Source organism: Pristiophorus japonicus, chromosome 6 (genome assembly GCF_044704955.1).
Source record: "Pristiophorus japonicus isolate sPriJap1 chromosome 6, sPriJap1.hap1, whole genome shotgun sequence".
NCBI classification, from domain to species: domain Eukaryota; kingdom Metazoa; phylum Chordata; class Chondrichthyes; family Pristiophoridae; genus Pristiophorus; species Pristiophorus japonicus.
Genome location: NC_091982.1, coordinates 266,868,194 through 266,894,582, shown reverse-complemented (window position 1 = coordinate 266,894,582; position 26,389 = coordinate 266,868,194). Strand labels below are relative to the sequence as shown.

Below are 26,389 nucleotides of genomic sequence, written 5' to 3'. Positions count from 1 at the left end.
AAGACCAAATACACCACATCCACTGGTTCTCCCTTGTCCACTCTACTAGTTACATCCTCAAAAAATTCCAGAAGATTTGTCAAGCATGATTTGCCTTTCATAAATCCATGCTGACTTGGACCAATCCTATCACTGCTTTTCAAATGCGCTGCTATTTCATCCTTAATGATTGATTCCAACATTTTCCCCACTACTGATGTCAGGCTAACTGGTATATAATTACCCGTTTTCTCTCTCCCTCCTTTTTAAAAAAGTGGTGTTACATTAGCAACCCTCAAGTCCATAGGAACTGATCCAGAGTCGATAGACTGTTGGAAAATTATCACCAATGCATCCACTATTTCTAGGGCCACTTCCTTAAGTACTCTGGGATGTAGACTATCAGGCTCTGGGGATTTATCGGCCTTCAATCCCGTCTATTTCCCCAATACAATTTCCCGCCTTATAAGGATATCCTTCAGTTCCTCCTCCTCTTCACTAGACCTTCGGTCCCCTAGTACATCCGGAAGGTTATTTGTGTCTTCCTTTGTGAAGACAGAACCAAAGTACTTGTTAAATAGGTCTGCCATTTCTTTGTTCCCCATTATAAATTCACCCAAATCTGACTGCAAGGATCCTACGTTTGTCTTCACTAATCTTTTTCTCTTCACATATCTATAGAAGCTTTTGCAGTCATTTTTTATGTTTCTGGCAAGCTTCCTCTCGTACTCTATTTTCCCCCTCTTAATTAAACCCTTTGTCCTCCTCTGCTGTATTCTAAATTTCTCCCAGTCCTCCGGCTTGCTGCTTTTTCTGGCTAATTTGTATGCCTGTTCCTTGGATTTAACACTATCCTTAATGTCCCTTGTTAGCCATGGTTGAGCCACCTACCCCGTTTTATTTTTACTCCAGACAGGGATGTACAATTGTTGAAGTTCATCCATATGATCTTTAAAGGTTTGCCATTGCCTATCCACCGTCAACCCTTTAAGTATCATTTGCCAATCTAATCTAGCCAATTCACATCTCATACCATCAAAGTTACCTTTTCTGAAGTTCAGGACCCTAGTTTCCGAATTAATTGTGTCACTCTCCATCTTAATAAAGAATTCTACCATATTATGGTCACTCTTCCCCAAGGGGCCTCGCACAACAAGATTGCTAATTAGTCCCTTCTCATTACACATCACCCAGTCTAGGATGGCCAGCCCTCTAGTTGGTTCCTCGACATATTGGTCTAGAAAACTATCCCTAATACACTCCAGGAAATCCTCCTCCACCGCATTGCCACCAGTTAGGTTAGCCCAATCAATATGTAGATTAAAGTCGCCCATGATAACTGCTGCACACATCCCTTATTTCTTTGGCAGGTGCTGGCCACAAAATTGGAATCTTGGGCACCTGTTTCATGCCTATAAAATCAGCTGACCCGATTGAATTTCTCGGTTATCAAGTCCAAGCTTGGTGTGGGGTGGGTATTGGGAATTTTAACCTAACAAAATGGGTGGGTTTGGAGCATGGGGGTAGTTAAATTGTTAAAAATGGGATTCCCGCCCACTTCTGGTTTTGATGGAGACTGGATGGGTGTGGGCGACCAATCTACTTCCAGGGGGCGGAATGTCAATGTAAATATTATAATGAGGCTGGGAGCCTTTTTTTTAATCTTGTTTTTAAATGCGGGCGGGTTTCACACAATTTGTGAAACCGCGGCAGTTAAAGCAAGATGGGGACTGCTGCATCCAGAAGGTAAATGGCTTTATACCGACATCCTGAATCCAGGCCTTTACCTAATCTTCCCTCTGGAATCGAAGACCTATCCCCCCAGCCCTCCCCCACCCCAACGATAATGCTGAGGTTGGCCACGATCTTCTGGTGGCCAGGCCCGATCTTCTCTTCACCCACCCCAATCATCCAGCCCCGATTTCTGCCCGAACCCCCATCCTTTTAATGGCATGGCCCGACCCCTGATTGTTGGTCAACCCCCCACCCCCCCAATACTTTCCCTGGCCCAATCCCTGATCCTCTCTCCCCACCCCCCACCCTGATCATCTGCCGAGCCCGATAATCTCATCCTCTCTCCCCTCCACCCTCATCCTCTCCCTGACCCTGATCCCCGGTCGTCTACGCTCCACCAATTGTTTGTCCGGCTCCCGATCCTCGGTTGTATACCCCACCAATCATCAGCCTGGCACCCCAATCGTCTGCCAGAACCCTGATCCTCTCTCCCTCCTCAACCCCGATCCATTTAGTGGCCCGGCCCTCACGCGAACCCTCCCTCTCTCCTCTGTTCAGCCGAAGGCCTACCCTACCTGGCTGGCGGGAAACCAAGGCCTCACATGCAAATCAGTCCCTTGTAGCCCCTCCTGCCCCCAACATGCTTTTCTCCACAATATTCCAGCCGAGGCTTTTGGGGGCGGGTAAAAGTTTCCTGTAAAGATTTTAATGGAGGTACTAAAGGTAACAATTCAACAGACAAATTTAAACTTATTATTGTGAGAAATGTAATTTTAAAAATGTTTTACTTTATTAAAAACATTGGGGGCGAAATTGCCCTGCACTCCGTTCGGGGGCAGTAACATTCTGCAGCTGGGACCCGCCCCTGCCGCGGAATTGTCATTACCGCTCCTCAAAGGAAGCGGAGCACAATCTCACATGCTCCACTTCCTTTGGGGCGGTAACCAGGGCGCTACTGGGGTGCTGAGGTTAGGGCTACATGGGTGCTCCATGTAGCATTGATGCACTTCAATGCCCATCCCCTTCGATTAAAGGGGACGGCTGCTGTGCACTCTGCTCGCCCTCTGATGGCCTCCACCAGGCCATTAGGACAGCATGCGACCGGACCTGCAGCCCGGCTCCCAAACAGCAGTGCCGGGCTGCACAATGGTGGCTCAGACCACGCTAGGGCCACCACCATTGAGCCAACCCGAGAGTCGGCAATAAAAAAAAGATGGCAGCCTGGGGCACTGGTGTCCTCCCCTTTTAGGAGCGCCCCGAGAGCAGATATTAGCCTGCTTCGCGACCGCGGAATGTGGGGCAATTTCCCCCATGGGGCGTTAAGAGATTAGCGCAGGGGGAGGGGGCTGAGTAGTCATCAGTGGTTGTGCAGTGGCTTGGGGGCGTGAACTGTGTTGCGAGGCAGGGCGCGTTGCAGTTGCAACATCTCCGCAAACTCCCGGGCAATTTCCAGTAGCGACCCCCTCCGCTGGGCAATATGTCTCCTCTGCCCCATTAGTGCTCCCCAGAGGCGCTAATGGGGCTATAAAAAAGGGCAATTCCTCCCCCATTATTTTGGATATTGGAAATTTCAGTTACTGAAAAATATAGTGAAAAAATAAAGTGATTTGATGGTTCAACAACAAACTATGAAGACAACTGTTTGCACAAGTGATAGGAGGTGCACCGAATGTAATAGGAGAAACCTCGGCCGTGCTTTTCCCTGCCTCGGTGGGTCCGTGGCGGGCACGTCGGTGGAAGGTTGCAGCCCCACTGTATCTCCATCCTGGCCGCCGATATCATTTTCCCCTGATTGGGCTTGTTAAACCCGCCCAGCGCGTTTCCCGGCCAATTGAAGGAAGCGGGTCTGATGACATCATTTATGACGCATCATCAAGCAGTTTCCTTAAAGGGACCATGTGCAAATTTACTTTGACATTTGTGCTGTCAGTGTTCTACAGCATTGAGGTGCTGCAAACAGTGACAAGCACTGCATAGAGGTGCACGGCTGCAACCAGACTCCAATGGGCAGAAAAGACCTCCCTAGGACACCAACGCAGTTTAGTTGCACATTGCACAGGAGGGCACAAGCAGGGATGTTGTCAGGAGAACCAGGTTGCAGTGGCACAAACCTTTCAATGATCTGAGTAGATCACGAAACATTACTGCAAAGCCACACTCAACCTCATCCTGCTGTGCCACTCATCACATCCCCATCACTCTGCCTTCCCTACTCTACCCCTGCGCATCCTTTCTCACACCAACTTAGCTTGCACCTCCACCCATCCCTCTCTCTCTATCTAAATTATCACTTCCCATCTCATTAGCGACCCCTCACACTCACCCTCATCCTACTCCAATCATACCAACTAACAACATTTGTCTGTTTTATCCAATGTTCATGTGAAGTTTCTGTTAATGTGTTGTCAAACATTGAAAACTTCATGTTCAACACATTGCCCTCTTGGACAGATTTGTGTGCACCTTTGGAAGTGGCTTAGTGAGTTGTAGTGAATGGCGAGACATAACTATACACACCGCAATGCTGATGAGTGTAAAAGAAATGGATGGGCACTGTAGGGTTGCATTATGTTGTGGCTGTGGGGTGGTGCCAACCTGGCATATCATGTGGCAACCAGGTTGCAGAGCATCAAGTGAAGTAAATGTGGCCATGGTGTCTCGGGCCGTACTGTGGTCGGGTGCTGAAACCCTCTGTCCTGTGCAGCATCAGGTGATTGCATACAAGGTTGGTGTTGTTGTTGGTGCTGCTGGTGTGCCTGGTGATACTGGTGTTGGGGATGATCATGGTCAGATTCTGAGGGCCAAGGTGAGATGCTATAAATTGCACCCATGCTGATGGAATAGATGGCAGGTCAAGTAGAAATGACAGAAGCGATCTGTCAATGATGAGAGAGGTAATGAGGTCAGAGTCCATGGAGACATGTGTAAAGACTTGCAGCCTGGTGAATCTGTAGTGGAAATGCAGTTTAGAGAAGCTATTGGTTAAGGGAAGATATCTGAATCAGCTGGGAACTTTGAACATAAGAACATAAGTAATAGGAGCAGGAATAGGCCATTTGGCCACCTTGAGCCTGCTCCGTCATTCAATAAGATCATGGCTGATCTGATCCTGGCCTCAACTCCACTTCCCCACCCATTCCCCATAACTCTTGACTCCCTTATCATTCAAATATCTGTCTATCTCCACCTTAAATGACCCAGCCTCCACAGCTCTCTTGGTAGAGAATTTCAAAGATTCACGACTCTCTGAGAGAAGAAATTCTTCCGCAATTCCGTTTAAATGGGCGATCCCTTATTCTGTAACTATGCCCCCTAGTTCTAGATTCCCGCACGAGGGGAAACAACCTCTCTGCATCTACCGTGTTGAGCTCCCTCAGAATCTTATACATTTCAATAAGATCACCTCTCAGTCTTCTAAACTCCAATGAGTATCGGCCCAACCTGCTCAACTGTCCTTCATATGACAACCCCCTCATCTCAGGAATCAACCTTCTGAACCTTCTCTGAACTGCCTTCAATGCAAGTATATCCTTCCTTAAATAAGGAGACCAAAACTGTATGCAGTACTCCAGGTGTGGTGTTACCAATGCCCTGTACAGTTGTAGCAGGACTTCCCTATTTTTATACTCCATCCCCCTTGCAATAAAGGCCAACATTCCATTTGCCTTCCTAATTACTTGCTGTACCTGCATGCTAACTTTTTGTGTTTCATGTACAAGGACCCCCAGATCCCTCTGTACCGCAGCATTTTGTAATCTCTCCCCATTTAAATAATAATTTGCTTTTTTATTTTTCCTACCAAAGTAGATAACCTCACATTTTCCCACATTATACTCCATCTGGCAAATTTTTGCTCACTCACTTAGCCTGTCTATGTCCTTTTGCAGATTTTTTGTGTCCTCCTCACAATTTGCTTTCCCACCCATCTTTGTATCATCAGCAAACTTGGCTGCATTACACTAGGTCCCTTCATCCAAGTCATTAATATTAATTATAAATAGTTGAAGCCCCAGCACTGATCCCTGTGGCACTCCATTAATTACAGTTTGCCAACCTGAAAATGACCCATTTATCCCAACTTTCTTTTTTTGTTAGTTAGCCAATCCTCTATCCACGCTAATATATTACCCCCAACCCCGTGAGCTCTTATCTTGTGCAGTACCCTTTTACGTGGCACCTTATCAAATGCTTTCTGGAAATCCAAGTAGACAATAGCTACTAGTTCCCCCTTATCCACCCTGCTCGTCACATCCTCAGAGAACTGCAGCAAATTTGTTAAACATGATTTCCCTTTCATAAAACTATGCTGACTCTGATTGACTGCATTATAATTTTCTAAATGTCCTGCTACTACTTCCTTAATGATGGACTCTGGAATTTTCCCAATGACAGATAATAAATTAACTGGTCTATAGTTTCCTGTTTTCTGTCTCCCTCCTTTCTTAAATAGGACCGTTACACTTGCAGTTTTACAGTCTGCTGGGATCTCTCCAGAAGCCAAGGAATTTTGGATGATTACAACCAATGCATCCACTATCTCTGCAGCCAGCTCTTTTAAGACCTGAGGATGCAGGCCATCAGGTCCAGGGGACTTGTCTACCTTTAGTCCCATTAGTTTGCTTAGTACTTTTTCTCTAGTGATAATTGACATTTGAAGCTGTCAACTCATCAGCTGATTCAATGGCCATTGACCTTCTGCCCCAGATTCACAGACAAGGTTGAGATACAGTAGGAATTTGACAAGGTGCCACATAAAAGGTTACTGCACAAGATAAAAGTTCACGGGGTTGGGGGTAATATATTAGCCTGGATAGAGGATTGGCTAATTAACAGAAAACAAAGCGTCGGGATAAATGATTCATTCTCGGGTTGGCAATCAGTAACCAGTGCGGTGCCACAGGGATCAGTGCTGGGACCCCAACTATTTACAATCTATATTAACGACTTGGAGGAAGTGACCGAGTGTAACGTAACCAAGTTTGCTGATGATACAAAGGTGGGAGGAAAAGCAATGTGTGAGGAGGACACAAAAAATCTGCAAAAGGACATAGACAGGCTAAGTGAATGGGTGAAAATTTGGCAGATGGAGTATAATGTTAGACTGTGTGAGGTCATGCACTTTGGCAGAAAAAAAATCAAAGAGCAGGTTATTATTTAAATGGAGAAAGATTGCAAAGTGCTGCAATACAGCGGGACCTGGGGGTACTTGTGCATGAAACACAAAAGGTTAGTGTGCAGGTACAGCAAGTGATCAGGAAGGCCAATGGAATCTTGGCCTTTATTGCAAAGGGGATTGAGTATAAAAGCAGGGAAGTCTTGCTACAGTTGTACAGGGTATTGATGAGGCCACACCTGGAATACTGCGTGCAGTTTTGGTTTCCATAATTACGAAAGGATATACTTGCTTTGGAGGCAGTTCAGAGAAGGTTCACTAGATTGATTCCGGAGATGAGAAGGTTGATTTATGAGGAAAGTTTGAGTAGGTTGAGTCTCTACTCATTGGAATTCAGAAGAATGAGAGTTGATCTTATCGAAACATATAAGATTATGAGGGGGCTAGACACGGTGGATGCAGAGAGGATGCTTCCACTGGTAGAAGAGACTCGAACTAGAGGGATGATCTTAGAATAAGGGGCCGCCTATTTAAAACTGAGATGAGGTGAAATTTATTTTCTCAGAGGGTGTGGATCTGTGGAATTCGCTGCCTCAGAGAGCTGTGGAAGCTGGGACATTGAATAAATTTAAGACAGAAATAGACAGCTTTTTAAACGATAAGGGATTAAGGGGTTATGGAGAACGGGCAGGGAAGTGGAGCTGAGTCCATGATCGGATCAGCCATGATCGTATTAAATGGCAGAGCAGGCTCGAGGGGCCGTATGGCCTACTCCTGTTCCTATTTCTTATGTTCTTATGTTGTTATGTAAACCTGTGGGAGACCTGTGAAAATTAAAAAGCTGGGAAAAAAAGCGTTATTAAATGGCTGTAAACAAGCCATTAGTGATTTGAATTGGTTTCCCCTCTACTGCCTGTTGAGCCTACAGTGCTGGCAGACCCGACACTGGGAAATGCAGGTGTGTGCGTTTTGACAGCGGGTTAACATAAGAACATAAGAAAATAAGAGCAGGAGTAGGCTATTTGACCCCTCGAGCCTGCTCCGCCATTCAATAAGGTCATGGTTGATCTTCTACCTTAACTCCGGATTCAATCCAGATAAGTGTGAGGTAATGCATCTGGGGAGATCTAACAAGGCAATGGAATACACATTAAATGGTATGACACTGAAAAGTGTAGAGGGACCTTGGAGTGCAGGTCGAGATCCCTGAAGGTAGCAGGCCAGGTCGATAAGGTGGTTAAGAAGGCATATGGAATATTTACCTTTATAAGTTGAGGCATGGAATACAAGAGCAAGGAGGTTATGCTTGAACTGTATAAAACACTGGTTAGGCCACAGCTGGAGTACTGCATGCAGTTCTGGTCACCACATTACAGGAAGGATGTGATTGCACTAGAAAGGGTGCAGAGGAGATTTACAATAATGTTGTCTGGACTGGCGAATTTTGGCTATGAGGAAAGATTGGAGATGCTGGGTCTGTTTTCTTTGGAACAGAGGAGGCTGAGGGGAGAACTGATTGAGGTGTATAAAATTCTGAGGGGTCTGGATAGAGTGGATAGGAAGGACCTGTTTCCCTTGGTAGAGCAGTCAACAACCAGGGGACATAGATTGAAAGTAATTGGAGGGAGGTTTAGAGGAGTTATGAAGTTAATTTCTTCATCCAGAGGGTGGCGGGGATCTGGAACTCACTGCCTGAAAGAGTGGTAGAGGCAGAAACCCTCACCACATTTAAAAAATACTTGGATGTGCACAAAGTGCCGTAACCTACAGGACTATGGACCAAGAGCTGGAAAGTGGGATTAGGCTGGATAGCTCTTAGTTGGCTGGCACGGACATAATGGGCCGTAATGACCTCCTTCCATGCTGTAAATTTCTATGATTCTATGATTCTAACTCCACTGTCCTGCACTATCCACATATTCCTTCATTCCATTAATATCCAAAGAGATCTAGCGATCTCTGTCTTGAATATACTCAACGACTGAGCTTACACAGCTCTCTGAGGTAGAGAATTCCAAAGACTCATTACCTAAATGAAGAACTTTCTCCTCATCTCAGTCCTAAATGGCTGACCCCTTATTTTGAGACTGTGACCCCTGGTTCTATATTCCCCAGCCCGGGAAAACATCCTCCCTGCATCTACCCTGTCAAGACCTGTAAGAATTCTGTATATTTCAATGAGGTCACCTCTCATTGTTCTAAACTCTGGAGAATATAGGCGTCGTCTACTCAATCTCTCCTCGTAGGACAATCCCCCATCCCAGGGATTAGTCTGGTGAATCTTCGTTGCACTCCCTCTATGGCAAGAATATCCTTCCTTTGGTAAGGAGACCAAACTACACACAAGTGTGATCTCACCAGGGCCCTATATAATTTCAATAAGATATCTTGGTGCCGAAATTGCCGAAATTGCCGACCGTGTTTCGTCTATTTTTACCAGCGCGGATGATACGATGGCCTCTTGAGCGAAGTTCCGCTCTTTCGCTTTTTTTTCCAGCAACTGGAAGTTGGTCATAATGGGTGCAGATATGTGGTGGTGAGCATAAGTTCGCACACTGAAGGAGTGGAAGTTGGGGGCGGATGGAATGTCCGTCGCTGTCAGTCATCAGCATAGTGCTGATGACATCATCACGGTGCCATGTCACCATGCCTCTCCCCTTCACTTAAAGGGGAGATCATTGCCATTCTTTAAGTTTGGTCCACTGGGTCACCACAGAGGGTTTCGGCCGGGCCGCTAAAAGGCAGCCTGGCACCCTGAACCTGGGGGCATAATTGTTGGCCCGACATGGCAGTTGGCTGACAAAAAAGCCCAAGGCAGTAGGTCCTCCCCTTTAATGACAGCGGCACCGCCATTTTAGAAGCACTCCAAGCTCAGTGCACCGGCAGAAAAAGCTGTTGGTGGTACCGAGCGGCGGCAGCAAGATTTTCTCGGCGGTTATTTGTGATTGGGGGAGGGATCATCGGCAGTGCGCAGTCTGATGATGCGCTTCGGATGGATTGGCGGCAGCGGAGCAGTAGTGGGGGGAGCAGGTCACCGCCAGGATACCACAGGAGCGGCACTCCGCAGTGTGGCTGCCGATTTCCGGCGATAACAGGTCTTAAGGGAAGGAATAATTTCGGCCCCCTTTGCTCATACTCAAATCCTCTTGTAATAAAGGCCAACATACCATTTGCTTTCTTAATTGCCTACTGTACCTGCATGTTAACTTTCAGTGATTTGTGTACAAGGGCGCCCAGGTCCCTCTGAACACCAACATTTCCAAATCTCTCACCATTTAAAAATACTGTGTTTCTATTTTTCCGACCAAAGTGGGTAACTTCACATTTCTCCACATTATATTCCATTTGCCATGGACCTGCCCACTCACTTAGCCTGAAGTCTCTTTTCGTTCTCCTCGCATTCCCACCTAGATTTGTGTCATCAGCAAACTTGTATATATGACATTTGGTCGAATGCCTTCTGCAAATCCAAATACACCACATCCACTGGTTCCCCCTTATCCATTCTGCTGGTTAGAACCTCAAAAAACTCTAACAGGTTTATCAAACATGATTTCCCTTTCATAAGTCCGTGTTGACTCTGCCCAATCCTATTATTATTTTCTAAGTGCCCTGTTACCACGTCCTTAATAATAGATTCTAGCATTTTCCCTACTACTGATGTCAGACTAACTGGTCTGTAGTTTTAAATAGTGTGGTTACATTTGCTACCTTCCAATCCATGGGAATCGTTCTGAGAATCTGCGGAATTTTGGAAGATGACAACCAATGCTTACACTATTTTTATAGCCACCTCTTCCAAATCCCTAGGATGTAGGCCATCAGGTCCAGGGGATTTATTGGCTTTCAGTCCCATTAATTTCTCCAGTATTATTTTTTTCCTAATACTAATTTCTTTCAGTTCCTCATTCTCGCTAGATCTTTGGTTCTCCTCTATTTTTTGTGTCTTCTTCCGTAAAGACAGACAGAAAGTATCAGTTTAATTTTTCTGCCATTTCCTTATTCTCCATTATAATTTCTCCCCTCTCAGCCTGTGAGGGACCCATATTTTTTTTCGCTAATCTTTTCCTTGTTACATACCTCTAGAAGATTTTACCGTCTGTTTTTATGTCTCTCGCTAGTTCACTCTCATATTCTATTTTCCCTTTCTTTATGAATTTCATTGTTCTCCTTTGCTGAATTCTAAAATCCTCCCAATCCTCAGACTTATTGCTCTTTTTGGCAAAATTATAAGCCCCTTCCCTTGATTTAATACTATATTTAACTTCTCTTGTTAGCCATGGTTGGACCATTTTTCCTGGTGGAAGGGGGTTGTGCCTTAAAGGAATGTATATTTGTTGTAAATTATTATTATTTCTTTAAATGCTAGTCATTGCTTATTTACTGTCATACCTTTTAATGTAGTTTCCCAATCTACCTGAGCCCACTCGCCCCTCATACCTGTGTAGTTTGCTTTGTTTAGATTTAAGATCCTAGTTTTGGATTTAACTAAATCACTTTCAAACTTAATATAAAATGCTATCATATTAAGGATCCATTTACAATAAGGTTATTAGTTAACCCTTTCTCATTGCACAATACTTGTTCTAAAATAACTTGTTCCCTAGTTGGTTCCTCAACATACTGATCTAGAAAACTGTCTTTTATACATTCCATGAATTCATCCGCCACACTATTACAGGTGAGAATGTTCCGGAATCTGGACTCCGGGACGATCGGTGGCAGGGTCATCCAGAATCCGACAGATTTTCCGGTATTTGGACCTACTGACCCTGACGACCACGGGGCCCCACCGCTGCCCGACCTCGGGCCTCACCTCACCCCGCTCTCCTCACCCCGCTCTCCTCACCCCCTCACCCCGCTCTCCTCACCCTCTCACCCCGCTCTCCTCACCCCCTCACCCCGCTCTCCTCACCCCCTCATCCCACTCTCCTCACCCCCTCACCTCACCCCCCTCACCTCACCCCGCTCTCCTCACCCCGCTCTCCTCACCCCGCTCTCCTCACCCCCCTCACCTCACCCCACTCTCCTCACCCCCTCACACCGCTCTCCTCACCCCCTCATCCCGCTCTCCTCACCCCCTCACCTCACCCTCCTCACCTCACCCCGCTCTCCTCACCCCGCTCTCCTCACCCCGCTCTCCTCACCCCGCTCTCCTCACCCCCTCACCCCCTCACCCCGCTCTCCTCACCCCCTCATCCCGCTCTCCTCACCCCGCTCTCCTCACCCCGCTCTCCTCACCCCGCTCTCCTCACCGCCACTGCCCTTACATCGGGGCTTTCACGCCGGCCCGCCTGACAACCTCCTCAATGGGACCCTGCCCGATTACCGCCTCGATGGGGCCGGACGGCCTGAACAGCTCCTCGGCGGGACCCCCCCCACCTTTCTGATGTTCCAAAACTTGGAAATACCCGTGACATCAGAAAGCAAATCAAAAGTCCGGAAAAGCCCAGAATCCGGAATGGCCTCAGTCCCGAGGGTTCCGGATTTTAGGCGCTGCACCTGTACTGCAAATCTGGTTTGCCCAATCTATATATAGATTAAAGTCGTCCATGATTACTATATTACCCTTACTACATGCGCTTCTAATCTCCTGATTTAAACCCTACCCTACATTACAACCACTGTTTGGGGGCCAATAAACAACTCCCATCAATATTTTCTGCCCCTTGTTTTTCTTAGCTCCACCCAAACTGATTCTGCTTCTTGATTTTAGGAGCTAAGGTCCTTTCTCTCGACTATCTTTGTCCCATCCTTTATTATCGGGGCTAGCCCTCTTTTTCTATTTTGCCCATCTCTTCTAAAAGTTAAGTATCCTGTAATATTTTGTTCCCAACCTTGGTCACTTTGCAACCACGTCTCTGTAATGGCTATTAGATCAAACCTATTAATTTCTATTTGTGCTATTCATTCATCTATTTTGTTGCGAATGCTTCACACAATCAGATATAGTGCCTTCAGCTTTGACTTTTTTCTATTTTTTTCCTGATGTCACCTTAGTCACTAATGCCCGATTACCTTTGTTACTTTCTCTGTCCCTTCCTGACCCACTCTGTTGATTTTTACCCAAAACTCTGCTTTGCTCCAGAGCCTTGACATTTCTCTCACTGCTTTTAAATTCACTCTTTCCTGAATCCTCCCACCCCCCCTTCATTAGTTCAAAGCCCCGTCTACTGCCCTGGTTATTCGATTTGCTAGGACACTGGTCGCAGCCTGTTTCAAGTGGAGCCCAACCCAAAGGAACAGCTGCCTCTTTCCCCAGTACTGGTGCCAGTGTCACACGAAGCAAAAACCCCTGCCTCCCACACCACTTTTTGCGCCATGCATTTAACCCTCTAATCTGTTCATCCCTATGCCAATTGGCACGTGGCTCACTTAACAATCGAGAGATTATTACCTTTGAGGTTCTGCTTTTTAATTTTGACTCTAACTTCTCAAACTCTCTCAGCAGAACATCATTCCTAGTTCTACCTATGTTGTTGGCTTTTGGGGAAGAGTCGCTGGTGGAGTTATCGATAGTAATCTATAGGCCCCCTAAAAGTAGCTACACTGTTGGACAGCATATTAATCAAGAAATAATGGAAGTTTGTAAAAAAGGAACGGCAATAATCATGGACGATTTTAACCTTCATATTGATTGGACAAGGGTAGCCTTGAGGAAGAGTTCATAGAGTGTATCCGGGATAGTTTCCTCGAACAGTACGTTGCGGAACCAACCAGGGAGCAGGCTATCTTAGATCTGGTACTGTGTAATGAGACAGGATTAATAAACAATCTCCAAGTAAAGGATCCTCTAGGAAAGAGTGACTATAACATGGTTGAATTTCAAATTCAGTTGGAGAGTGAGAAAGTTGGATCTCAAACTGGTGTCCTAAACAAAGGAGACTACAAAGGTGTGAGGGCAGAGTTGGCTAAAGTGGGCTGGGAAAATAGATTAAAGTGTGGGACGGTCGATGAAGAGTGGCAGACATTTAAAGAGATATTTCATAACTCTCAACAAAAATATATCCCAATGAGAAGGAAAGACTATAAGAGAAGGGATAACTATCCGTGGCTAACTAAGGAAATAAAGGATGATATCAAATTGAAAACAAGGGTATACAATATGGCCAAGACTAGTGAGAGGCCAGAGGATTGGGAAACTTTTAAAAGCCAGCAAAGAATGACAAAAAAAAATGGAGAGGAAAGATAAATTATGAAAGTAAACCAGCACAAAATATAAAAACAGATAGCAAGAGTTTCTGCAGATACATAAACAGGAAAAGAGTGGCAAAAGTAACTGTTGGTCCACTAGAGGATGAGACTGTGGAATTAATAATGGGGAACAGGGAAATGGCAGAGACTTTGAACAAATATTTTGTATTGTTCTTCAAGGTAGAAGACACTAAAAACATCCCAATAGTGGATAATCAAAGGGCTATAGGGAGGAAGGAGAGGCCCATCCACCGTCACTGGAGGTGTTCTGATCATCGCTGGAGTGGGGGTGGAGGCCTGATAGCCAGGTCCAGGTCAAGGGCGCCGCCTCCGGAGTTTGCCGGAGGTCATCGGGGAACGTCGTTGGTTGCTGGAGGTTGCCGAAGGTCGTTGGAGGTCGCCGATGGGTAATGTGGTGGGAAGCCTGAGGTAGGCCCAGATGGCCCGAACTCGTGAGACGCGCCAGAGGTCGTCGGTGATTGCCGGAGGTCGCCGGAGGTCGTCGAGGACGTCGATGAGTGATGTGGTGGAAAGCCTGAGGTAGGCCCGAATGGCCCGAGCTCGTGGGTCTCGCTGGGTTGGGATTAAGGTAAGGGGTAAGGGTTTGGGTTTACGTGCTTAGACCCCCCTATTAGGGTCTATTTGGTTAGGAGAGGTTTAGACAGCGGGAGGGAGGAGGTTGGGGAGGTTGGTGGAAAGTTGCTGAGAGCTGGTGGGAGTTGTTTGGAGCGGGGGAGCTCACTAGGGACCTACCACCTCGGCTGCCGAGTCTACTGCCAACATCTCGCCGTAGGCAACTAGGCCCATATAGCAATGCCTGGTCTCCAGTCGTCTTGGACCCCTTGCCACTGGATCAAGACCTTGCTCAGCTAAGCCCATGTGGTAACCGGTGTGCAACGACCACCACACGTTAAAAGAACTCACACACAGGCATCTCCCACTCCGTTAACATGAAGTTCGGGACCTGGAACGTCAGGACCCTCATAAACAAACCCAACAGTGACAGGCCGGAACGCCGCACCGCCATAGTTGCCCGGGATCTTAGACGCTTTGATATTGACATCGCTGCCCTAAACGAGACCCGGCGGGCAGGGGAAGGTCAGCTCAAGGAACAAGGTGGAGGTTACACCTTCTTCTGGAAAGGGAAACCAGAGGAAGAACGCCGCTTCCATGGAGCCGGCTTCACCATCAAAAACGAGCTGGTCGACCGCCTTAAAGACTCCCCTTGTGGAGCGAACGAATGCCTCATGACTCTTCGACTCACCCTATCCCGGAACCAGTGCGCCACAGTCATCAGTGCGTGTGCCCCAACACTCGATGCAACTGATGAGGCCAAAGAGGGTTTTTACACCAACCTCAAAAAACCCCTGTCCTGCATCCTCGCGGGCGGCAAACTGATCCTCCTCGGTGACTTCAACGCCAGGGTTAGCAAGGACCTCTGGGGGGGGGGCGTGATTGGCAGAGAGGGGGTAGGGAAAGCCAACTCCAGCGGTACCCTACTCCTGACAAAATGTCTAGAACAGGAAATTGTTATCACCAACACCCTGTTCCGCCAGAGAGACAAATACAAGGCATCGTGGCAAGACCCTCGCTCCAAACACTGGCACCTGCTCGACTATATCATCATCCGAGCCAGGGATCGCAAGGATGTGTGCATCACCCGCGCCATGACAGGCCGACGACTGCTGGACAGACCACCGCCTAATCCGATCCATCATCTACATCAACATAGCCCCAAAGCGGAGGGGGCAGCAGAAGCAGTGTCGCAAAAAAGTCAATGCCGGAGCACTTAAGGACCCAGCTAAGAGAGCCCTATACAGTCAGAGCCTCACAGCTAACCTGGTGTGCCTTGTCGATCCCGAGACGCAGAATGCCCACAGCACTTGGTCTGCCATCCAGGCCTTCATAACCAGTGCCTGCGAAGAGACACTCGGTTACCCAACCAGGAAACACCAGGACTGGTTTGAAAAAGTCATAAGACAGCTTAAAAACAACAAGGCTACGGGTGCGGACGGAATCCCTGCTGAGGCATTGAAGTATGGCAGAGAGGCACTGCTGGCGCGAATACACGACCTCATCTCTCTCATCTGGAGGGAGGAGAGCATGCCGGGAGATCACAGAGATGCAATAACCGTGACCATCTTTAAAAAAGGGGACGAGTCCGACTATGGCAACTACAGGGGAATCTCCCGGCTATCAGCCACTGGGAAAGTCGTCGCCAGAGTCCTCCTCAACCGTCTTCTTCCCGTGTCTGAGGACCTCCTCCCGGAGTCACAGTGCGGATTTCGTCCCCTCCGGGGCACAACGGACATGATTTTTGCAGCGTGACAGCTACAGGAAAAATACAGGGAACAGCACCAGCCCTTATACATGGCCGTCTTCGACCTTACAAAGGCCTTTGACACTGTCAACCGCGAGGGTCTATGGAGTGTCCTCCTCCGTTTCGGATGCCCACAAAAGTTCGTCACCATCCTCCGCCTGCTCCACGACGACATGCAGGCCGTGATCCTTACCAGTGGATCCATCACAGACCCAATCCACATCCGGACCGGGGTCAAATAGGGCTGTGTCATCGCCCCAACCCTCTTCTCAATCTTCCTCGCCGCCATGCTCCACCTCACAGTCAACAAGCTCCCCGCTGGAGTGGAACTAAACTACAGAACCAGTGGGAACCTGTTCAACCTGCGCCGTCTCCAGGCCAGGTCCAAGACCATCCCAACCTCTGTCGTCGAGCTACAGTACGCGGACGACGCCTGTGTCTGTGCACATACAGAGGCTGAACTCCAGGACATAGTCGACGTATTTACTGAGGCGTACGAAAGCATGGGCCTTACGCTAAACATCCATAAGACAAAGGACCTCCACCAGCCTGTTCTCACTGCACAGCACTGACCCCCCAGTCATCAAGATCCACGGCCCGGCCCTGGACACCGTGGACCACTTCCCATATCTCGGGAATCTCCTATCAACAAGAGCAGGCATCGACGACAAGATCCAACACCGCCTCCAGTGCACCAGTGCAGCCTTCGGCCGCCTTCGGAAAAGAGTGTTTGAAGACCAGGCCCTCAAAACTGTCACAAAGCTCATGGTCTACAGGGCTGTAGTAATACCCGCCTTCCTGTATGGCTCAGAGATGTGGACCATGTACAGCAGACACCTCAAGTTGCTGGAGAAATATTACCAACGATGTCTCCGCAAGATCCTACAAATCCCCAAGGAGGACAGGCGCATCAACATCAGCGTCCTCATCCAGGCTAACATCCCCAGCATTGAAGAACTGACCACACTCGATCAGCTCGGCTGGGCAGGCCACATTGTCTGCATGCCCCAGACACGAGACTCCTAAAGCAAGTGCTCTACTCGGAGCTCCTTCATGGCAAATGAGCCAAATGTGGGCAGCGGAAACATTACAGGGACACCCTCAAAGCCTCCCTGATAAAGTGCGACAACCTCACTGACACCTGGGAGTCCCTGGCCAAAGACCGCCCTAAGTGGAGGAAGTGTATCCGAGAGGGCACTGAGCACCTCGAGTCTCAACGCCGAGAGCATGCAGAAATCAAGTGCAGACAGCGGAAAGAGCATGCAGCAAACCAGTCCCACCCACCCCTTCCCTCAGCGACTATCTGTCCCACCTGTGACAGAGTCTGTGGCTCTCGTATTGGACTGTTCAGCCATCAAAGAACTCACTTCAGGAGTGGAAGCAAGTTTTCCTCGATTCCGAGGGACTGCCTATGATGATGATGATGATAGGGAGGAAGGAACTTAACACAATGTCTATCACTAATGTATTACTTGGTAAAAGAATGAGACTAAAGGCGGACAAGTCCCCTGGACCTGATGACTTACATCCTAGGGTCTTTAAAAGAAGTGGCTGCAGAGATAGTGGATGCATTGGTTGCAATCTACCAAAATTCCCTGGATTCTGGGGAGGTCCCAGGGGATTGGAAAACCGCAAATGTAACACCCCTATTAAAAAAAGGAGGCAGACAGAAAGCAGCAAACTATAGAAGGGTTAGTTTAACATCTGGCATTGAGAAAATGCTGGAGTCCATTATTAATGAAGCAGTAGCAGGACATTTGGAAAAGCATAATTCAATCAAGCAGAGTCAGCATGGTTTAATGAAAGGCACATCGTGGTTGACAAATTTGCTAGAGTTCTTTGAGGATGTAACAAGCAGTGTGGATAAGGGGGAACCAGGGTATGTGGTGGATTTGGATTTCCAGAAGGCATTCGGTAAGGTGCCACAGAAAAGGTTACTGCACAAGATAAAAGTTCACGGGATTGGGGGTAATATATTAGCATGGATAGAGGATTAGCTAACGAACAGAAACCAAAGAGTTGGGATAAACGGGTCATATTCTGGTTGGCAAACAGTAACTAGTGGGGTGCTGCAGGGATTGGTGCTGGGGCCTCAACTATTACATTCTCTGTCAATGATTTGAATGAAGGGACCGAGTGAAATGTAGCCAAGTTTGCTGATGATAGATAAATGGGTGGGAAAGCAAATTGTGAGGAGGACACAAGAAATCTGCAAAGAGATATAGACAGGCTAAGCAAGTGGGCAAAAATTTGGCAGATGGTGTACAATGTGGGACAATGTGAGGTTATCCACTTTGGCAGAAAAAATAGAAAAGCAGATTATAATTTAAATGGAGAAAAATTGCAAAGTGCTACAGCACAGAGGGACCTGGGGATCCTTGTGCATGAAACACAAAAAGTTAGTATGCAGGTACAGCAAGTAATCAGGAAGGCAAATGGAATGTTGGCCTTTATTGCAAGGGGGATAGAGTATAAAAGCAGATAAGTCCTGCTACAACTGTACAGGGTATTGGTGAGCCACACCTAGAGTACTGCGTGCAGTTTTTGTCTCTGATTTAAGGAAATTTGCTTTGATTCAGAGAAGGTTCACTAGGGTGATTCTGGAGATGAGGAGGTTGACTTATGAAGACAGGTTGAGGAGGTTGGGCCTCTACTCATTGGAGTTCAGAAGAATGAGAGGTGATCTTATCGAAACATATAAGATAATGAAGGGGCTCGACAAGGTGGACGCAGAGAGGACATTTCCCCTCGTGGGGGAATCTAGAACTAGGGGCCATAGTTTCACTATAAGGGGTCGCCCGTTTAAAACTGAAATGAGGAGGAATTACTTCTCTCAGAGGGTTGTAAATCTGTGGCATTCTCTTCCCCGGAGAGCTGTGGAGGCTGGGTCATTGAATATATTTAAGGCAGAGATAGACAGATTTTTGAGAGATAAGGGAGTAAAGGGTTATGGGGAGCAGGCAGGGAAGTGGAGCTGAGTCCATGATCTTATTAAATGGCGGAGCAGGCTCGAGGGGTCAAATGTCCTATTCCTGCTCCTATTTCTTATACTCTTATGTTTTTATATGTTCCGACATGGACCACGGCAAGTAGATACTCCCCTTCCCACTCCACATGGATGAACTTCAACAATTGTAAGCCACGGTTGAGCCACCTTCCCTGTTTTATTTTTACTCCCCGTCTGGCGTAAAAATAAAACGGGGAAGGTGGCTCAACCGTGGCTACCAAGGGAAATTAGGGATAGTGTTAAATCCAAGGAAGAGGCATATAAATTGGCCAGAAAAAGCAGCAAACCTGAGGACTGGGAGAAATTTAGAATTCAGCAGAGGAGGACAAAGGGTTTAATTAGGAGAGGGAAAATAGAGTATGAGAGGAAGCTTGCAGGGAACATAAAAACTGACTGTAAAAGCTTCTATAGATACGTGAAGAGAAAATGATTTGTGAAGACAAATGTAGGGCCCTTGCAGTCAGATTCAGGTGAATTTATAATGGGGAACAAAGAAATGGCAGACCAATTGAACAAATACTTTGGTTCTGTCTTCACTAAGGAAGACACAAATAACCTTCTGGATATATTAGGGGAGCGAGGGTTTAGCGAGAAGGAGGAACTGAAGGAAATCCTTATTAGGAAATTGTGTAAAGGCAATTGATGGGATTGAAGGCTGATAATCCCCAGGGCCTGATAGTCTGCATCCCAGATACTTAAGGAAGTGACCCTAGAAATAGTGAATGCATTGGTGGTCATTTTCCAACATTCTATAGACTCTGGATCAGTTCCTATGGATTGGAGGGTAGCTAATGTAACCCCACTTTTTAAAAAAGGATGGAGAGAGAAAACAGGGAATTATAGACCAGTTAGCCTGACATCGGTAGTGGGGAAAATGTTGGAATCAATTATTAAAGATGTAATAGCAGCGCATTTGGAAAGCAGTGACAGGATTGTTCCAAGATTTCTGACATGCTTGACAAATCTTCTAGAATGTTTTGAGGATGGAACTAGTAGAGTGGAAAAGGGAGAACCAGTGGATGTGGTGTATTTGGACTTTCAAAAGGCTTTTGACAAGGTCCCACATAAGAGATTAGTGTGCAGAATTAAAGCACATGGTATTGCGGGTAATGTATTGACGTAGTTAAAGAACTGGTTGGCAGACAGGAAACAAAGAGTAGGAATAAACGGGACCTTTTCAGAATGGCAGGCAGTGACTAGTAGGGTACCGCAAGGTTCAGTGCTGGGACCCCAGCAATTTACAATATACATGAATGATTTAGACAAAGGAATTGAATGTAATATCTCCAAGTTTGCAGATGACACTAAGCTGGGTGGAGGTGTGAGCTGTGAGGAGGATGTCAAGAGGCTACAGGGTGACTTGGACATGTTAGATGAGTGGGCAAATGCATGGCAGATGCAGTATAATGTAGATAAATGTGAGGTTATCCACTTTGGTGGCAAAAGCAGGAAGGCAGAATATTATCTGAATGGTGACAGATTAGGAAAAGGGGAGGTGCAACGAGACCTGGGTGTCATGGTACATCAGTCATTGAAAGTTGGCATGCAGGTACAACAGGCGGTGAAGAAGGCAAATGGTATGTTGGCCTTCATAGCTAGGGGATTTGAGTAAAGGAGCAGAGAGGTCTTACTGCAGTTGTACAGGACCTTGGTGAGGCCACACCTTGAATATTGTGTATAGTTTTGGTCTCCTAATCTGAGGAAGGACATTCTTGCTATTGAGGGAGTGCAGCAAAGGTTCATCAGACTGATTCCGGGATGGCAGGACTGACATATGAAGAAAGACTGGATCGGCTAGGCTTATATTCACTGGAATTTAGAAGAATGAGAGGGGATCTCATAGAAACATATAAAATTCTGACGGGTTTAGACAGGTTAGATGCAGGAAGAATGTTCCCGATGTTGGGAAAGTCCAGAACCAGGGGTCACAATCTAAGGATAAGGGGTAAGCCATTTAGGACCGAGATGAGGCAAAACTTCTTCACTCAGAGAATTGTGAACCTGTAGAATTCTCTACCACAGAAAGTTGTTGAGGCCAGTTCATTTAGATATATTCAAAAGGGAGTTAGATGTGGCCCTTACGGCTAAAGGGATCAAAGAGTATGGAGAGAAAGCTGGAATGGGGTACTAAAGTTGCATGATCAGTCATGATCATATTGAATTGTGGTGCAGGCTCGAAGGGCTGAATGGCCAACTCCTGCACCTACTTTCTATGTTTCTATGTTCTCTAACCGTGAGGAGATGTCTTTAACCCTGGCACCGGGCAGGCAACACAACATTTGGAACTCCCAGATGCAGCTGTAGAGAACAGTATCTATCCCTCTGACTATACTGTTCCCTACCACAAATACATTTTCTTTCACTTTCACCACTTGAATGGCTTCCTGCACCATGGTGCCATGGTTAGCTTGCTCATCCATCTTACAGGTTTTCCCTCATCCACACAGGCAGCAAAAACCTCATACCTGTTGGATAAGGGAAAATGCTGAGGCTCCTCCTGCACTGCATCGGCGTCCCCTTACTTACCTAAGTTGCAGTCACACCTTCCTGTCCCTGACCAGACCTGTACCTAACCTAAGGTAGTGACTGCCTCCTGGATCAAACTCTCCAGGTAACACTCCACTCCCCCACCGCCCAATATCCTGCAATGTCTGCACCTCAGACTCCAGCTCAACAACTTTCAGCTGAAGTTCCTTGAAGTGCAGACACTCATTGCAGACATGGTCATGTGGGATCACAATGCTCTCCATAAACTCCCACATGCTGTAGTTGCGGCACACCACCTGCACTGCCATCCCTATATCACCTTGTTCTATTTAATTACATTTAATTAAATATGTATTTAAGTAACTTAGTTTACAGTTTCATTTCTTGACTACTTAATTGATCTCGATTGAGTTATGGGTAATGAAATTAACTATCTACCTGTAACACAAAGCACTACAAGTAGTGTAGGCAAAAAGCAACAACTCCTTCCCCTCTTCTCTGAATTCCCAATCTTTCCAAATATCCAAATCAAATACTCTGTTTAAGTGCACTCCGTTAATGCTGCTCTGTACAAATCGCCGTTGTCAATCATTTTAAATTTCACAGCAGACTCGTCACCAACGGGTCCACTGAGCGGCGGCAGGATCGCAGCCCTCAAGTTAGTTCTTTTAGATACAAAAGTTCGGGGTTTTTGCTTTCAGTTGTCTGCATGGTACTGAAAATGATGCTTTGTTTAAAATTAATTTAATTCATGTTCCTATTATGTAACTGTGAGCTAGGAGTCTCTCTGTATGCACAGGAGCTCACTGAAAATGGGAAATCAAACAGCATCATTTTAAAAATGAAAAGGGTGAAGTCAAATGATTATAGCAAATTGCTTTCTCTGATTGGAGATCATAGCAGCCAACATAGCAATTTAGATAAAGTACCAACTTAAACATCAATGTTCATTTAAACTACTAGGATTAATGAAACAATTAAAATAAAAGAATCCAACATTTCACCTGTGTTCATAATATTGTGCACATTAGAGAAAATACCCTTTTCATCACCTGTTTATTAGATTAGTCCTATAAACATTGTTTTTGAATTAATACAGTTTAATTTTACACTATCTATTGTGCATACTTATCTCACAGATTTAGTATGAAATTGAGAGTTTTGTCTGAAGTTCATGCGTCTTTCTAACTTTTGTGTTTCCCTATAGACTTGCATAAATGCAATAATAACATTCTGTAATATGCTGGAAGTGAAGCCTGACATCATTAGTGAACTGTGGAAAGCACTGTCAAGGTACTAAGATCATTATGAAAAATGTAATTATTGTTACGGAATTTGCTCAGTGTGCTGCATCTGTGTTTATTGAAAATACATAAGCCAATTTTAAGGTAACTATTTGGAAGCTTGAACTATGATATTCAGAAAGAAAGAAAGAAATACTTGGAATTATATAGCGCCTTTCATGTCTCAAAACGCTTTACAGCCAATGAAGTATTTTTGGAGTGTAGTCACTGTTGTAATGTAGGAAACGCGGCAGATAATTTGTGCACAGCAAGCGCCCACAAACTGAAATGTGATAATGATCAGATAATGGGGCTAAAATTCTGGCCTCACCGGGTCCGTATGAAGTCTGGACAGACCTAACGAGGCCTCGCAAAAGCCGGTATTTGGGGCGCGATGCGCCGAAAACCAGCTTTTCTGATCTGTCAAGCTTCACAATGAAGTTAGTCTATCAGTCATCATAACCAGGCTAGCAGCAGACATTGCAAGACTTTGCCATTATTTTCTGCCGCTGTCACCTGTCTGCCCATTATCACTCTTTAACTCGGATCCTCCCAAACATAGGGCTCAAATTTCCCTGAGCCTGTTTTCTGGCATATTGCCTGAGTTGCGCCGCTTAATTAGGTAAATAGATGCTCCAGAAAAAAATCTCCGAAGTTTCCCCAATGTTTGGCCTCTAATCTGCAACCGCGCAGCGTGGCCAGTCGCCTCGGGGGGTGGAGCCTGTGTTTTGCGCTAGAAAAAGGAGCTGGGCCTTCTGCGCATGCGCGGTGAAAAAAACTGACGTTCTTGACGTCGCTGAAATGGCCGCACATGCGCAGTAGAGCTCCAAGTGAGGTGCCTTCCTGGTCAGCTGCGATGAGCGCCCTCCCCCGCCGAGCCTCTCTGGTGCCTTCCCGCCGCTCTGTGGCCCCCGATTTCGTGCCGACCAGTTCACTCCCTCCCCCCCCCCCGAGCCTCTCTGGTGCCTTCCCGCCGCTCTGTGGCCCCCGATTTCGTGCCGACCAGTTCACTCCCTCCCCCCCCCCCGAGCCTCTCTGGTGCCTTCCCGCCGCTCTGTGGCCCCCGATTTCGTGCCGACCAGTTCACTCCCTCCCCCCCCCCCCCGCCGAGCCTCTCTGGTGCCTTCCCGCCGCTCTGTGGCCCCCGATCTCGTGCCGGTCCAGGTCTGCTCCACTTCCCGCTCTCCTAGCCCAGGTCAAACGCCTCTGATGTACTTACCTGCGCCGATTTCTTTAACTCTCCGCAAGGGTTTTCTCGAGGGGCCACATACGCTGGCCTAAGTAGAAATGGATTAACTATTAACTGGCCAAAGTTGCCTAAATGGCCAGAATTGGCTTAGGTGGCTGGTAATGACCCCTTTTGAGGAAAAAAAAACGTAACTAACTGAGTTATGCTGGTGCAAATTGATTGGGGAAACTGGGGATTTTTAAGTTCGGCCAGAAAAAGCAGCCCACTCCAAAAAAAATGTGCAAATACTGGGAAAATTGAGCCCATAATCTCCCAATTTCAGTTTTGACCATTTATGTGATCTTTTTGCAAGTAAGAATCATTTTTTACAATTTATTCATAGGATGTAGGCATCATTGGCAATGCCGCATTTATTGCTAATCCATAATTGCCCTTGAAGAGGTGGTGGTGAGCCACCTGCTTGAACCCCTGCAGTCCGTGTGGTGAAGGTGTTCCCACAGAGCTGCTTGAACCCCTGCAGTCCGTGTGGTGAAGGTGTTCCCACAGAGCTGCTTGAACCCCTGCAGTCCGTGTGGTGAAGGTGTTCCCACAGAGCTGCTAAGTAATGAGTTCCAGGATTTTGACCCAGCGACGATGGACGACAATATATTTCCAAGTCAGGTTGGTGTGTGACTTGTAGGGGAACTTGGAGATGGTGGTGTTCCCATGCACATCTTGCCCTTGTCCTTCTCAGTAGTAGAGGTCATGGATTAGGGAGGTAATGTCGAAGAAGCCTTGGCGAATTTCTGCAATGCATCTTGCACTGCAGTCACGGTGGTAGAAGGAGCGAATGTTTAAGGTGGTGGATGGAGTGCCAATCAATGGGCTGCATTGTTCTGGATGGTGTCGAACTCCTTGAGTGTTGTTGGAGCTACATTCATCCAGGTAAGTGGAGAGTATTCCATCACACTCCTGACTTGTGCCGTGTAGATGGTGGAAAGGCTTTGGGGAGTCAGGAGGTGAGACACTGGCCGCAAAATACCCAGCCTCTGACATGCTCTATGTTGCTGGACCAGTTAAGTTTCTGGTCAATAGTGACCCCAAGGATGTTGATGGTGGGGGATTAAATGATGGTAATGATGGTTTTAGCCAGATATTTAGCTTTAACACAGTTCTGTTATAATTACTTCAGTTCGTAATGGATATTTCATCGATGCATCTTATTGAATCACACCAGAAAGCTTTCCCCCAGTTCTGGAAAAGCTGACTATAGTGATTTCTTCACAAAATGCCCTCCAATCTTTTTGTAACCTTCACAAAGACATGTTAGCTTTATTTGTGCTTTGTTTCAATTGTAACAATGTCACTTCAAGCCCCAGTCTCAGACTTGAGTACATAATCGAGGCTAACACTTCAGTGCAGTAATGTAGGGATGCTGCATTGTTGGTATTTCTGTCTTTTAGATGAGACATTAAACCATAGGATCTTTTACATCAGCCCTCTCAGGTGGACGTAAAAGATCCCATGACATTATTTGAAGAAGAGCAGTGAAGTTCTCCCAGTGTCCTGGCCAATATTTATCCCTCAATCAACACCACCAAAACAAATTAATTGGTCATTTATATCATTGCTGTTCGTGGGATCTTGTGTGCACAATGGCTACCACATTTGCCTACAAACTAACAGTGATTACAATTTAAAAGCAATTCATTGGCTGTCAAATGCTTTGGAACAGCCTGTGGATATGAAAATTAGCATATAAATGCAAGCTATTATTTATTTTTGTCTGGGCATTCACCTCAGCATACTCAACTATCGTAAGCTTCTGTCCTAAACTGTAGCACTTGTAAGGGCACGTGTCTAAATAATTTATGCTAACACTTTTCAAAGCCAAAAGTGCGTGGGGGTGAAATTGTCCCTTTTTAAAGCGAAGTTAGCGCCTCCGGGGGAAGGCTATTTGCCCGGGGAAGCGGGGTGCTACCACCTCCCGTGAAATTGGCCAAGAATTTGCGGAGGGGTTGCCATGCGGTTAACACCCTGGGCTGCTGTGCAACCGGCCCCTTGCCGCCTCGCACCAACCCTTTAAAGCCCCGCAGGGAAAATT

At 46.5% G+C, this 26,389-nt stretch overlaps 1 protein-coding gene across 1 annotated transcript in view; it reads left to right on the top strand.

Annotated features, from left to right (window-relative positions):
* Window positions 1-26,389, top strand: part of LOC139266315 (adhesion G-protein coupled receptor G7-like) — a 108,535-nt gene that overhangs the window by 15,812 nt on the left and 66,334 nt on the right. Inside the window, exon 4 of the mRNA XM_070884136.1 lies at window positions 23,042-23,127. Coding sequence (XP_070740237.1) covers window positions 23,042-23,127 — 86 coding nt within the window. The remainder of the gene's footprint in view (window positions 1-23,041; window positions 23,128-26,389) is intronic.